This window comes from Myxocyprinus asiaticus, chromosome 32, assembly GCF_019703515.2.
Source record: "Myxocyprinus asiaticus isolate MX2 ecotype Aquarium Trade chromosome 32, UBuf_Myxa_2, whole genome shotgun sequence".
NCBI lineage: Eukaryota > Metazoa > Chordata > Actinopteri > Cypriniformes > Catostomidae > Myxocyprinus > Myxocyprinus asiaticus.
The window spans coordinates 6884749-6901349 of record NC_059375.1 but is presented as its reverse complement, the minus strand read 5'-3'; the positions used below and the strand labels follow the sequence as shown (position 1 = coordinate 6901349).

Below are 16601 nucleotides of genomic sequence, written 5' to 3'. Positions count from 1 at the left end.
AAGACCAATAAAAAAAACATTTTTAGTGAATTGTTGGCCTTCTGGAAAGTATGTTAATTTACTGTATATGTACTCAATACTTGGTAGGGGCTCCTTTTGCTTTAATTACTGCCTCAATTCGGCGTGGCATGGAGGTGATCAGTTTGTGGCACTGCTGAGGTGGTATGGAAGCCCAGGTTTCTTTGACAGTGGCCTTCAGCTTATCTGCATTTTTTGGTCTCTTGTTTCTCATTTTCCTCTTGACAATACCCCATAGATTCTCTATGGGGTTCAGGTCTGGTGAGTTTGCTGGCCAGTCAAGCACACCAACACCATGGTCATTTAACCAACTTTTGGTGCTTTTGGCAGTGTGGGCAGGTGCCAAATCCTGCTGGAAAATGAAATCAGCATCTTTAAAAAGCTGGTCAGCAGAAGGAAGCATGAAGTGCTCCAAAATTCCTTGGTAAACGGGTGCAGTGACTTTGGTTTTCAAAAAACACAATGGACCAACACCAGCAGATGACATTGCACCTCAAATCATCACAGACTGTGGAAACTTAACACTGAACTTCAAGCAACTTGGGCTATGAGCTTCTCCACCCTTCCTCCAGACTCTAGGACCTTGGTTTCCAAATGAAATACAAAACTTGCTCTCATCTGAAAAGAGGACTTTGGACCACTGGGCAACAGTCCAGTTCTTCTTCTCCTTAGCCCAGGTAAGACGCCTCTGATGTTGTCTGTGGTTCAGGAGTGGCTTAACAAGAGGAATACGACAACTGTAGCCAAATTCCTTGACATGTCTGTGTGTGGTGGCTCTTGATGCCTTGACCCCAGCCTCAGTCCATTCCTTGTGAAGTTCACCCAAATTCTTGAATTGATTTTGCTTGACAATCATAAGGCTGCGGTTCTCTTGCTTGGTTGCATCTTTTTCTTCCACACTTTTTCCTTCCACTCAACTTTCTGTTAACATGCTTGGATACAGCACTCTGTGAACAGCCAGCTTCTTTGGCAATGAATGTTTGTGGCTTACCCTCCTTGTGAAGGGTGTCAATGATTGTCTTCTGGACAACTGTCAGATCAGCAGTCTTCCCCATGATTGTGTAGCCTAGTGAACCAAACTGAGAGACCATTTTGAAGGCTCAGGAAACCTTTGCAGGTGTTTTGAGTTGATTAGCTGATTGGCATGTCACCATATTCTAATTTTTTGAGATAGTGAATTGGTGGGTTTTTGTTAAATGTGAGCCAAAATCATCACAATTAAAAGAACCAAAGACTTAAACTACTTCAGTCTGTGTGCATTGAATTTATTTAATACACAAGTTTCACAATTTGAGTTGAATTACCGAAATAAATTAACTTTTCCACGACATTCTAATTTATTGAGATGCACCTGTATTGTGTCCCCGTCTTCTGATTGGCACCGCCAGCAGGTGGGTGTTTCTTTAAGACCCAACCTATACAATCTAGAGGGGGTCCAGTAGAACCGACGCAAAATCTTAAATTGCATCAGACGGACCCTTGCATCTCTAGATGCAGACTTGATGCTTTTCAGGATCCTGGCCCACACTCCCTCCTCCAATACCAGATTTAAATCCTTCTCCCATAATCTCTTGAGAGAAGACGAAGCTCCATCCCCCAGATTCTGAATCAACAGGGAGTAATACACTGATCCTTCATGACCTTTTCCAAAAGCAGTAATCACCATTTCCAGACTATCTGCTGCTTTAGGAGGGTGTACACTACTCCCAAAAATAGTACAAAGCAAGTGGCGCAGCTGTAAATACCTAAAGAACTGGGATCTAGGAATCAAAATTAATCAAAAGTTGAACCAAATTATAAAAAGATCTCAGTATTCCACTCTCATATAGGTCACCGAGTGTAGTAACCCCCCTCCCAATCCACTCTGACCAACAGAAAGGGGACATATTAATGTGTAATTTTGGGTTCAGCCATATATTTGAGGCAACACTTAAATAAATGTCTGAATTAAACACTCTGGACACTTTCGTCCAAACCAGGTGCAGATGCGAGATAATGGGGTGTGACTTAACTTAGGCTTTGCAATGGCGAAATAGGGGCAAGAACTTCCTGTTCAATATAGAACCAGGGAGGGGCTCTCTCAGGTGGGAGCGACCAATGGGCCAAATGTCTGAGACCAAACACATAATAATAGAACAAAATCTTGGGTAGGCCTAGCCCACCTTTGTCAATCGGCCTATGTAACTTATTAAAATGTAACCTGGGATGCTTACCATTCCAAATGAAGGACTTCACTATGCTATCAAATTGTTTGAAATAAGAGAGGGGAACATCTACAAGGAGAGACTGCAGCAGGTAGTTAAATTTTGGAATGCAGTTAATTTTAATAACATTAACCTTCCCAATCATTGATAAATGTAATGAAGCCCACCTGCCCACATCACTCGAAAACATTTTTATTAAGGGATCAAAATTAACTCTAACTAAATCACATAAATTTGCTGGGAATAAAATGCCCAAATACTTAATGGCCTGTTTGGGCCACTGGAAGGTGCCCGGCTGAAAAGCCGTTACTGGGCAGTAAGCAGTCAGAGCTAAAGCTTCAGATTTAGCCCAATTAACTCTGTACCCCGAAAATTTAGAAAAGGAATTGATAATTCTGTGGAGGCAAGGCATAGATCTAGTGGGGTCAGAGACGAATAATAAAATATATCTGCGTAAAGCAAAAGCTTATGCGCCACTCCTCCCGCCATCACCCCTGTAAAATCATCCTCTTTTCTTATCACGGCTGTTAATTGTTCCAGGGCAAGACAGAACAATAATGGGGAAAGAGGGCAACCCTGCCAGGTGCCCCTATCCAGAGTAAAATAATCTGAAATTAATCCATTTGTTTGTACCGCCACTTCCGGGTGTCTATAAAGTAACTTAATCCATCCAATAAAAGTATTCCAGAACTCGTATATTTCCAAAATCTTAAAAAGATAATCCCATTCTACCATATCAAATGCCTTTTCGGCATCAAGTGAGATGGCAGTGATCAGAGTCTGATCATTCACCACTGACCACATGATATTGCTTAGAAGCCTGATGTTATCAGAAGAGCTGCGGCCCTGAATAAACCCCACCTGATCTATATGTATAAGAGATGTCATAACTTTACTTAATCAGTTAGCCAAAATCTTTGCCAAAATTTTTACATCTAGCTGGATCAGGAAAATTGGACGGTAACTCTTACCCTCGCTTGGATCTTTGTCCTTTTTAAGAATCAGACTGATCCGGGCTTGTGTCATGGTTGGGGGAAGCTTTCCATTCTTTAATGATTCAGTATAAACTTCTAACAAAAGTGGAGCCAATTCTGTAGCATAAGATCTAAAAAAATCAGCAGCAAAGCCATCTGGCCAGGGAGCCTTGCCTGTAGGCAAGGCCTTAATTACCTCGTCAAGCTCCTCCAAGGTTATCTCGGAATCAAGAGAATTTCTTTTCTCAGTCGTCAATTTAGGGAGTTCTAATGGTTCCACAAAGTTTCTAATATCAGTAGACGAAGACATGGAACTATAGAGATCAAGATAGAATTCTTTAAAAGCATTATTAATATCAATGGCCGAGGTAAAAATTTGACCACCAGCAGATTTTACTGAGGGAATGGTAGAAAAAGAAACTTTCTGCTTTATATATCTAGCCAAAAGCTTCCCTGCTTTGTCACCTGACTCAAAGTATTACTGTCTTGCCCTGAATAACCAAAACTCCACCTTCCGTGGCAAAATAGTATTATATCTTTATTTCAGTCGGGTCAGTTCTCTGAGGCCATCAGACAATATTCGGTGCTTCAGCTCTGCTTCGGCACTTTTAATATTCCCTTCCAACTCCACATGTTCTCGTGTTTCAGATTTTTTGATGAATCAAAAATGTATGATTTTATGATCCGACCCCTAAGAAAAGCCTTAAGTGCCTCCCAAGCCACGCCCACAGAGGGTACTGAGGACCAGTTGGTCTCCATATAAACATTGATTTCAGTCTTTAACATTTGTTGGAAATCAGGATTTTGCAAAAGGGATACATTAAAGCGCCAACTATATGATTTTTTTTTCTCTGTGTGTGGCAACACCTCTAAACTCACCAGGGCATGATCTGAGACTAAAATGTTTCCAACTGAGCAATCGGAAATGATGAAATGAGTGACTTAGATAAAAAAAAAATCTATTCTAGAATAAATCTTATGGACTGATAAAAAAAAATGTATAGTCCCTACCAGATGGGTTCAAAAGTCACCAAATATCTACAAGACCAAGATTTTTACACATCCTGTGAAGCATCAGTGTTGCTCTAGGGGGCTTAAACACCTTTGCTTCACTATGATCAAGGACTGAGTCCATCAATAAATTAAAGTCTCCTCCCAATATTATATCATGAGGGGTGCCAGCGGCTTGCAACATCCCTTCAAGATCTATAATAAAGCCCTGATCATCAGCGTAAGGTGCATAAATATTAGCCAAAATCAACCTTTGAGAAATTTTAATTGTAGATGTTTACTTATCAATGTAATGACTCCCCTGCTCTTAATTGAGCCAGCACTAAAGAAAACATGCCCACTCCATATCTTCCCAAATTTTTCAGCTTCCTGCTGGGAAAGATGTGTTTCTTGAAGAAAGACAATATCATATTTCTTACGCTTAAGAAAAGAGATAACCTTTCTTCTTTTTATGGGGTGCCCCAACCCATTCACATTCCATGTGGAGAGAGATAATCCATTCACATTAACATTTGACATATTGATAGAATAAAAAAAATAAATTGTGTGTCAAAAGCCAGATTATACAGACCACATTCCCCATTAATGCAACAATCAAACCCCGAACTCCCCCCCCCAACAAAACAAACATGAAAAAGAAAAACGTGTGCATTAACCCCGCACATGACTGCGCCAACCGGCGTCGATCCCTCTAAACTCAGAAGGTCCATGTACGCATACGAGAGCCCCCACGACAACTTTGCCATCGGATTGCTCAAGCCCGGTGTTTCTTTACAAATTCGAGGCAAAATTACATAACAGAAAATACTTTGTAAAACAGGCCCTAGCCAACAGGCAGAATAAACACAAAGAACGTGTAGATTCATTCACAGAACTGTCTTGAAGGTGTGTTCCTCCACAAAACAAATTCCAGCTGATATAAAGCCATTCAGTTTCCTCGGACAGACAAACAGTTGTTCAGTGAGCCGGCTGTTATGAGTGCAGAAAATGACATAATCATTCTAATGTCCCTTAAAAATACTCCACAAAAACAAACTCCAGCCAACAGGAGGCATAAGCACAAAGAATGAATAGATTCATCCACAACACTGTCCCGAAGCAGTGTTATTCCACAAAACAAATTCCAGCCGCTAGGTTGAACCAGTATGAAAAGAAACAAAACAGGCATCCTGGTTCCTCGGATGATCAAGTGTGTATTGAGCGAGTCAAATTCACTCGGAGGCTGCGTAAAAAAATACACCATGACTTACTCATTCCATCAACTTTATAAAAGACATCCTTTATGTGAGCATGTAGATATTTTTCGGTCATCCATAGTGTGCATTCTCAATCTGGCCAGGAACTTCAGTGTAAAACTATCTTCCGTCAATGCAAAAGTTTCTTGGAATGTCATGCCACAAAAACAAACTCCAGCCGCTAGGCGGAGCCAACGCAAAAAGAAACAAATAATGGCGCCCAGCTTCCTTAGACAGTCGAGACACTGAACAGCGAGTCAGTCCACTCACATAAGAAACGCCCGATGGTTTACTCACCCATAGTTTGTATGAAGGCCAGTGCCTTTTTGGGGCATAAAAATACTTTGCTGCCGTCCTTGGTGTCTATTCTCAGTTTGGCCGGAAACATTAGTGCAAAAGCGATCTTCCATTGATGTAAGAGTTTTTTACATTCCTTGAAACAATTGTGTTTCTCTCTTGTCGAATTCACAAAATACAGGAACAGGAAAATATTGTGATTCCTCCAAGAAAGTTTTCCTTTGCTCCTCGCCTGGCGCAACACGAAATCTTTATTGGATGATCTCAGAAATTTGGCCAGAATTGATCGGGGCCTGTCTCCCTCAGCAGATCTGCGAGCCGGGACTCTGTGAGCTCGCTCGATTTCCAGTTTATGGCCTGTTATGTCGAGCAGACTTGGGAAGAGCTCATCCAGGAATTTCACCATATCTCTGCCCTCTTCATGCTCAGGAATTCCAACAATTTGTATATTGTTCCTTCGGCTCATATTATCAAGATATTCCAGTTTTTCCAAAATGCATTCCAAGTCTTTTTTGGACACGGGCGGATTAGCGGATAATTCCCTTTCCGAAGACTCCAGATAATCGATTATTTTTTCAACATCTGTCACGCTTGTGTCCAACTCAGAGAACTTTGCTTCCATCGCTGTAATTGATCGACGTATTACAGCGAGATCCTCCAAGTCAGCAACAACCTTCGTCAGCATCACCGAGATGTTAGAGAGTTGACGCTGAATATCTTCTCCCGACGTGCTTTCCGAATCGAGTCTCCGGCTCGTAGGCCCCTCAGAGGCCTCAGCTTGAACACATAAGTGTCTTTTAATGTCTCCAGAGTCTGAGGATTTTTACTTCTTTGCCATGATTGCCTCAAAGAGCAAATATGTAACTGGGTGTATCGAATCTCACCGTTTATAACATGAAAATAATAAAAAAAATAGCAAAGTGTGCAGAGCTCGTGATTCACACTGCTTCTCGCATGGTGTCACGTGACCCTGTTCAATTCAATCTTAACGTTTCTCCATGGGTTTCACTTACTACCAATGACCAGTTTTTCCTTAGCATTATCAATAATTTTTTACAATCATATACGTCCAAGATATTTCTTAAATCTTAAGATCAGAACTTCTAGCACGAATAACATTTTCCATTTTATGCATTTTTAAAAGAAGAAAATGTCTATTTTATTAGATATCAGGGAATATGAGCAAAACTGTTTACAACGTTTGCTTAGTTCTGCCTCCTTATTTGAGGTTGGGACTTTATTTTCCATTTTTCTGGCATGATTGGTCACAGATCAAACCCAAGGAAAAAGTATCACAATGTTGGCAAGGATGCCACACATAAAGTTCAGAAAACCAGATATTAAGAGCACAACTTCAGCTAACTGGAACTGAAAATGATCCAAATCATTCTTAAATTTATTTTCCTTTAATTTTAGTCTCAAAGGCAGATCTCAGTGTACCCATGATCAACCAATGCCTACACTGTGTATATAAAACAAGAAAATAAAGAAAAATAAATATCTAATCTAAACTAAAAGAATCTGCTATCTATCTTTCCTAAATTCGGGGCACCCCTGTCTGAGTGGAGACACCAAGAGAGACGAGTTTTCCCATTCAAAGTCTGCAGACTATCATTTGCGCACCATCCTTACAGACCACAGGGTGTAACCCCTCCCGTTCACTCTCCATACAGAGCGTGGGGTGTCTTAAGTCTCTTTAGTTATTATTGCCTTTTGAGGGATTTTGTTTCTGTTATAAATATGTTTATTTCGCTTCTCATCATCTGTGCGTTATTGGGAGCAGTGAGTGAATTATTATTATAATATTTATAAATATACAGTATATATTATTATAATAATTACTATCATGCAGAACTATTTGATTTCTCCATTTCTTAGCATTTAATTAACTATTATTTTCATGTAAAATAAATAAAATGATTGATAAAAGAAATCATTTATGGCATGTATTATTATGCAACAATCTAGGATCACCATCCGTCCACTTTTTTTGGACCTGAGCAAAGCAAACAAATATTTGTAGAGCAACCTCTGTATGTGACCTGTAAAGCTGGCACTTACGTCAATGGCAAAAAAATGTCAGAAAACACAATGAATGTTATGTGACAAGAACAAAAATGTCAGCCCAAGTAGAGTTTCTCATAAAAATTTGATCTTTAGGGAAGTAGGCTACACCTGGCCACAAAAAGTGTAAAGTATAGTATAAAAATTATTTTTTAATGGCGTCTGATCTTTTTTGTTTTTATTTTATACTGCTGTATTTTATTTTATGGCCATTATTAACTGTGTTAATGTTACTATTCATTAAATGTCTTAAATACATGTAATATATTTAATTAAACACATTAAATGTATTTAATTAATACCTTAATAAATGTCATTAGTGTAAATTTTGTTATTAATATTATTGGTTTGATAGTAACAAAAAACAATATTGCCTCATTAAGTAGCTTCAATGTAGCTAGCTACTTTTTGATAGTAACTTGTAGTGTAGCTAATTACTTTTTCAAAAGAGTAGCTTGACTGTAGCTTAACTACTTATACTAAAATTATGAGTAGCTTGTAGCTTGTCAAACTTTAGTTTCAAAGTAGCTTTCCGGGAACATTCCAAAGATGGCCACCAGTGGACTGACTTGTTAGAAAACCTTGCTTTGGCACGTGGGGAGGAGGCAAGATGGCGGACTGAGCAGTTGTATTTTTTTTGCTCTAGAAATGAGTCCAAATTTTAGGTCACAAATGATGATGTATTCTCCACTTTTTGCTAGTTGTTTTTAGCTCCTTATATAACCATCTTCCAATTCTGCTATTTGGAAAAGTCTTGCCACATTTTCTGCTGATAACTGGCTTTAAGTCCAGATGGAGGAACATTACTATTCAATGGACATCGCTGATCTCTCAAATAAAAGAGAAAGGGGTACAGAATCAGACCCATCTACCACAGTAAAATCTCTAATGGGGAAGAAATCTAAAAGGTTAACTTGGAAATGATCAAACTGCTGAGGTGTCTAACAGTGCTATCCTCGAAGCGATCAAAGCATTAGGAGTTAAAGTGGATGAGCAACACGAGGACATCAGTACGCAACTGAAACGAAAATGATTACCAGTGTAGCAAAAGTGGTACATTAATGCGGAAGAGTTAAAAGAGTGCAAAGAAAAAGTGTGCATCTTGGAAAAGCAAGTGGAGATGCTTACTAAAGAGAACGGCAATCTCAAAAATCGTCTGCTAGACCAGGAAAGATATAAAAGAAGATGGTGCCTTCGCATTGAAGGAATGAAAGAAAAGCCAAGTTAGAACTGTGATTCAGCTACTGGTATTCACTTCCATCATGGCTGATGTTGTGCATCGCGTGGGGAGAAAAGAGATCAGCAGTTCCAGAGAGGTGATCATTCTCTTTGCTCGTAGAGGTATGAGAGATAAGATATGGAAAAGATCAAAAGACTCTGCAAGAAAGCTGGAGTCAGACTTGCGGAGGATCTAACGAAGGAGGACAGACAGGCAAGAAGTGCACTGTGGCCGAAAATTGAACAGGCCAGAAAAAAAGAAAATCGGCTGGTTTTAGGGGTCTGTTTGGTTTTATAAACGGAAAGCGTATCTCTGAAATTTGATGGGGTTGTGAACAGAATTAATATTGTGAAATGTGAGAGGAATGTTTAATGATAAGGGACTCTAATTCACTGCATGTGTGTTTTCATTTCAGTGAAACTTTCTCACAGAAGAGTAAAGATCTTTTGATTTAGTAGTTCAAGTTCATTATTAACAAGAGATTTTATGTTCATGTTATTATCTGATGTTTCGTTTTTGTCATTAAACTGTAGGTGTTTGAAACACAGGTGTTTTTTTTTTTTTTTTTTTGTAAAAAAAAAATAAAAAAAAACCTTTTCTTCAAGAGACTCATTCGGAGACTCCGGATGCTCCTTTCTGGCGTAATCAATGGGGTGATGACATGTTCTTTAGTCATGGCTAAAAATCTAAAAATTAAAAATCTAAAAAGACATCAAGAAAGGAATAATATAAGTAGTTTATTAATAAATCAAGAAGAATGCTGTGATAGCAATATGATAGCAAAAGAGGTTTTCCAGTTCTAATCAAAGTTGTATTTGTCTGATTACTCCAGTGACAATGTACATTCTTTCTTTAATAAAGTGAAGAAGGCTATTCCCACAATAAAAAAAAAAAATAAATAAAAAATGAAAACGGGAAAATCCCCTGGGCCAGATGGGTTAACTTCAGAGTTTTACAAGTTATTTTGGGAAGAGGTAAAATATTTGCTCTTGAAAGTATTACAAGAATGTATTGTGAAAAATGAATTATTGCCGACAATGAAACAAGGTCTCATCATTTTGATTCCTAAACCTGGAAAGGATAAAAAAAAAAAAAAATCTAGACAACTTACGGCCTATCACACTTCTAAAAAATGACTACAAAATAATTTCTGGAGTGACTGCTGATAGATTAAAGATAGGACTTCCCCAAATAATTAGTGAGACGCAATCTGGGTTCCTTAAGGGTAGATCAGTACATAACAATATTAGGCTAGTACTTGACATCTTAGAATATAGCTACCTAATAGTTGGTTTTATTTTATTTCTAGATTTTTTTTAAAGCCTTTGTTATGATTGAACACCCATTTATTTTCTAGACACTTTATCACTTTGGTTTTGGTCCAAAATGTATAAATATCATCCAGATGTTATATAAAGACATAAATAGTTTGGTGGCTCTCCCGAAAGGAACATGCTCAAGATTTCAGGTAAAGAGAGGGATAAGGCAGTATTGTAAATTCACCGCTGTTGTTCATTATGGTTGTGGACTTGTTAGCCATCCTAGTAAAGAACAATGATAATGCAGGTATTAACTGTATGGAACACAAATTTGTTATAAATCAACTTGCGAATGATACTACACTTTTTTTTAAAAGACCAGTGGCAGATCCCTGTAGCTCTCAGATCCCTGTAAAATGCTTCACTAAAGCATCAGTCCTACAGTTAAATACATCTAAGTGCGAGCTAATGGCTTTTCATGAGCACCCTGTGTCCTCCTTATATAATATTCCAATGAAAAGAGAGGTAAAATACTTAGGAATTACAATTTCGAAAGATGAGGAGAGATTGGAAAGGATTAATATTGATGAAAAATTAGATAAAAGTAAAAAAATTATAAATATGTGGCTGATGAGAGATATTACAATATTTGGAAGAATATTGCTTACGAAAATAGAAAGTATCTCTAGAGTGATCTATCCTAGTCGTTCTTTGCCAATCTCATCTAGAAAAATAAAAGCGATTAATAAACTCTACTTTGATTTCATTTGGAGAAACAAATATCATTATATTAGGAAAAATGATATAATAAAAGACTATGAAGAAGGAGGGCTTAGGGTAATAGACTTTGACATCATGAATGGGGTTCTTAAACTCAAATGGTTACATTGGTATATTAAAAATGAAAATTCATATTGGTTTGCTATTCCGTCTTGTCTGTTTAGAAAGTGTGGAGGTATAAAGTTTTTTTTCTTAACAGGAATTCTGTAAATGTGTTTTCATGTAAGTATCTTTCATTTCCCCTCCCACCTAAATATAAAGAAGTACATTTTAAAACTATGTATGATATTTACCCAGCTAAAGAATTTCTTAGACTAAAATTTAATGTGGAATCAAATGTTTGTCAAATTTGTAACAATGATATAGAAACTGTGGATCATTTATTTTTTCAATGTGACATGGTTAAACCACTGTGGACTGATATATTTAATTGGATAAGTAAAAAAATAGCGAACATTTTATTTGGGGCACAGTGAAATTTGGAGTACTCTTGGATGATAAAAATTTAAACTATGTTATAAATTGTATACTGCTTATGTTACTTTTTTTTATTCACAAATGTAAAATTCTGAAAATAACATCCCAGTTTATAATATTTAAAAATGAGCTTGCCTTATATATTGAGGCCTTAAAAGTAAAGCCAGGAAGAGACAGAGCCAGGAAACTATTTGAGTTATTAAATCATTATAACTTTTTGCAAACCCCTACAATACCTTCTTTATTTATTTTTCTTTCTTTCTTTCTTTATTTATTTTTCCCCCATTGTTTGTGGGATAATTCCTTATTGAAGAATGTACTTTACACATCTGTATCTCAGTCTACTATGACGTTTAAAATCATATATGTTAGCCTAAAATGTTCTGTTATTGTTGAATTGCAATAATAATAATAATAATAATAATAATAATAATAATAATAAAAAATAAAAAAACCTTGCTTTGGCACGTCTGTCCTTGAAGCCACTTCCTATGAATATTAATTACGTAACGTGACGTCTGCCAGTATGCCTTCTTGATTGGCTAAAAGACAGACTTAGGCTTCTTGATTGGCTGAAAGACAGACTTAGGCTTGGCTCATGATTATCAATGAAATTATGTGTCTGAAAGCTGCAGGAAGATCAGTATGAGCTATGCTTTTGCCATTGTAGAATTCGTAAAATTCCCCCAGTGATCGATTAACAATATGAGCGCCCATGGGCTACATGTGATGGCCTACAGCACGTATTTTAATTATATTGTAATGATATTTTCCTTTACACAAATCTATTAGTAGGTTAAATATGTATGTATATTGTTTAGGTCTTATTCAATTTAGATCGTATCCGAATATCTACAATTTCTCTGAATGAATGTAACCTATATCAATTTTAATGCATTTTTGGAAAAGCCCTCTAGAGGGCTAAATGTGCTGCTTTGAGTTATTCGAGATTGGCGCGATCAACAACACAAGGGATTACTGCTTGTAGTGCACACTTTTGTAAAGGCTCTGTAAACATGTCAATGTCCAGGTTTTGAGAAGCAACCGCAGCTGAAACTTAAGCTGAAATTTACAATTCATTGCATATTTCCTATTTAGAAAGGGTGTGAAGACAGACGATTCAAGATAAGTGACAATATTTGTATCCTGTTTGCGGTATGCCTTCAACATACCAGCTTTAATTAAATCTAACGTAAGTATGTGAAATGCACTTTGCTTTCTTGTAACTTTAGTTTTCTAGTAGTGTGTTTTTGTTTTGCTTCGATTGGACTATTTAAATCCAAGCTGGCAATCACAGCGTATCTTTATATTCAAACGGCACTCTTGTTGCAAACTAATGCATGTGATGTGTAATCGCGACAAAACTGCGTGATCATAAATTTGTTAATCTCAAATTGCGATTATGGTAAATACTAATCATATTTTATTAACAATTTCTTGATCGTTAGTTTTTCACGTCTAAACATGCATTGTATGCATATTTTCTTACGATGCATAATATAATACATGTAGTATGCTTATTTGACACTTACACTTAACCTGTCTGTGCTTGTTTGTAGGGTTTGTGCACAACACAGTTGGACATTATGACTGAGGAAGAGCTCATTTTCAGTATGGAGGAGGTGGGCAGTCTGAAGGATGGCCCAAGGAACGGATGTGGTCAGAGTAGAGTGTCTTTTGAAGATGTCAATGCAAGCCCAACCAAAGGCAGCTTTGAGTACCCAAAGAAACATATTCACAACAAGCAGCTTTCCTATTCATTGCCAAAAAACTCCTTTACATACAAGGTGAGCATTTGCCCAGATAATTTGCAGTCATAACTCCTTACTTAGAAAATAATATACGAGTGGCTGTGCTAAATTACGAAAATACTTGTTGATAAGATCTGCTTAAACCAGCGTAAGATTTAGCTGCTCCCTCAGTCTGGCCATGGTGGTGTTTAGCTGGTGGTTTCCCAGCCTGGACAGCTGACAAGTGCCCAAACCCCTCCGAAAACATCAAACCAGACCAGCCTGACCAGTGGAAACCAGCCTAGCAGCCTGCTAAGACCAGAAAACTATCTTAGGCTAGTTTAAGATGGTTATTTAGCAGGAATGTCATTACTGTCATGGCAGAGCAATAGTTTGATACCACCACAGTAACACAAGAGTACACATTAAGCATGTTCAACCTGACTGCCTTGGCATTGGCCAAGCTCTCGCATTTGCATACACGTACTTGAGTAAAGTAAGTTTCTCGCCTAATTTTCATTAAAAAAAAAAAAAAAAATTTATCGAGCAAATTCATAAATTGCCATCCTTCTGCTTGAAGATATAACCCCTAACATGACAACATTAGCTATGTTTGGAATAGCATGCTACCATACTACACATACTATTTCTGTAGTACACAATAAGTTTATTGTGCACAGTATATTAATTTTATATATGGAATAAACAGACGGCCTACTACATTTGCCCTCGAGTTGATCTTTCATTTCCAATGCTATGAATGTAATAATATCATCAACAATATTTATAAAATCTTAACTCATTATTTGATCGGACAGCCTAACGTTAATGCACTTTTACACAAAATTAGATTAAAAATGAAAAATTGCCATTTTTATTTCCAGAATCATGACTGTATGGCACACACACGAAAGCATGCAACATGATGAGGTCAGGTTATAACAATGTAGTGTACTATTATTTGAAATGTTGATCATGCAGACCAGTTTCAAATACTGGTTAAAAATAGTAAGCAGTACATATTTGAACTCTTTCATACTCATAGCGAGCATCTGGGCAGCAGCTTTGTTTGGCACCAAATATATTTTTTGGTTAATTGCAAGTGATGTCACATTTGCTTAAGCTAATGTACTGTAAATGTTACTTTGTATAAGTCTGGTTGCATTTACACTGATCATTTTTGTATTTAAAAAAGTGGGTTTGTCTAATCCTTCAATCTAGAACAAAAATGAAACCGAGCAGGACGTGCACTCTCACAAGTTTGGCTCTTTAACTGAGAGAGGTCAGGTATGTTCAATATCAGTTTCAATTTTCTACCCCTCACCTTTTTCATTTCTTTCCCAACTTTTTTAAAAACCCATCTTACCATGTGGCTTCTAGTCTGAAATGCATGTTTTTTCCAAAGTTCTCCTATTTTCCTTTTACTCCGCTTGAGATAAATCGCTATGAAAAGAATAATATAGAGCTGTTCACCTGTGACGTCAGTTTGTAGGCGAACCTAGTAAAATAAGGTCTGTTGTAAACATTACTTGACGATACGTGGACATATTGTTCTACAACATAAATTACACACTTTCATATCTCAGATGTGAATTTTGGAGCGGGCGTGGTCCGAACAGAGGGTGAATGCTCGTCCCAACAAATAGTAGTGGAGAGTGAGGACCACCCACTTGATGTAATACTACAAGTACATTATCTCCCGCTGCAAACTCCTGTAGCCGAGCTCCCCTGTTATACAGCCGGAACTGACGTTCTTGCGCCTGTAGCAAATTCACCTGTGATAGTCGCCCCAGTCTGTGGAGTTTTGCTCTCAGGTCAAGAACGTATTGAATTTCATTTTTACTCTGTGAAGGTCCCTCCTCCCAATTTTTCTTCATGACGTCTAAGACGCCATGGGGCTTATGCCCATTTAACAATTAAAACGGGGAAAACCCGTGGAGGTTTGCGGGACCTCTCGCACTGCAAATAACGGGTATTAAATCGTTCAACCAAGCCGTCCGTTTGTGGATGGTACACGCTTGTCCGAATAGATTTAATACCCAATAATTCGTACAGCTCGCGTAGTGTACGTGACATCAAAGTAGTGCCTTGTTCAGTGAGGATTTCTTTCGGAATCCCCACTCAGATTATTATGAAGAGTGCCTCCGCAACACTACGTGCTGAGATGTTGCGAAGAGGCACTGCTTCCGGGTATCGCGTTGCATAGTCCACTAGAACCAACACAAAGATCCCCGCGTGCTGACCATTCTAATGGTCCGACGAGGTCCATGCCAACTCTGTCAAAGGGAACCTCGAACAGCGGAAGAGGGCACAATGGTGCTTTTGGAGTGGCTGATGGATTCACCAACTGACATTTGTGGCATGTCTCACACCACCGGCTAACATCCCCTTGAATGCCTGGCCAATAGAAACGGGCCATCAGACGGCTTAGCGTTTTCCCCTGTCCCAAGTGACCTGACATTGGACTATGATGAGCCATCTGGAACAACATTTTCCGACGGCTCCTTGGTACTAACAACTGGGTTGTATCTTCTTTAGTCTGAGCATCCTGCGTCACTCGATACAACCGATCAATTATAATTGAGAAATACGGATATGTGAGTGCAATGCATGGCTGAAGGGGCTGACCATCAATTACTTTCACCTGGTGAAACACGTGCTGAAGAGTCTCGTCTCGCATCTGCTCCAGAGGGAAATCCCAGCGGGCTTGGAAAGCCACGGCCCCAGCTCCGCCTCCCCCGTCAGTGCATTGCACTCCCCACACCGTCCCACTGTATTACAGGACCCATCCACACACAACCCTTTTAACAATTCGAGAAAAGCCGGTCAATTAGTATCCAAAATTAGTGGATGGGTGAGGTGGGAACTAACTACAGCCTCAATGTTATGCTTTGACCCCAAAATAGAATCGTGACGATTACTGCAGGATAGTCGTAGATATCCCTGTGCATACACTTCACCTTCACCCAATTATTTGTATCCAATGCACCATTTTGAACCAAGTATTGATGAATGGAGGTTTAGTTACCTGAATCCACTAAGGCTTGGTATGTACCCCCCCCCAAATCCTCACAGGTATTTGGTACGTCCCAGCTTGATCGGGTGTGGCCTATGGAGTGTCGGGAACCCAGATCAACGTCCCCACCTCCATCACCGGGCACTGTTCAAGGACATGTCCCGGTTCCACGCAACTCCAGCAGACCAGCCCAAACCTCACGCTCACACCAGTGGTGGTAGCTTCCCCCACCTGAGAGGAAGAATGGGTAGAGCTGGGGGAGTGAGAGACAGGAGTGTTAGTACACCCCCGAGACCGGGGCACCAGTCTCGGGGGAT

General features: G+C 38.7%; 1 protein-coding gene across 4 annotated transcripts in view; it reads left to right on the top strand.

Moving 5' to 3' along the window:
- Positions 1-12214: 12214 nt before the first annotated feature.
- The window catches only part of LOC127422914 (eukaryotic elongation factor 2 kinase-like), a 73936-nt gene continuing 69549 nt past the window's right edge, over positions 12215-16601 (top strand). For 3 of the 4 annotated variants that reach the window (XM_051666765.1, XM_051666764.1, XM_051666761.1), the window contains exons 1-3: positions 12402-12730; positions 13098-13325; positions 14490-14555. In XM_051666765.1, coding sequence (XP_051522725.1) covers positions 13125-13325; positions 14490-14555 — 267 coding nt within the window. In that variant the 5' untranslated portion in view covers positions 12402-12730; positions 13098-13124. Of the gene's footprint in view, positions 12298-12401; positions 12731-13097; positions 13326-14489; positions 14556-16601 lie in introns of those variants that run through there. The other variant, XM_051666762.1, reaches the window with a different exon arrangement.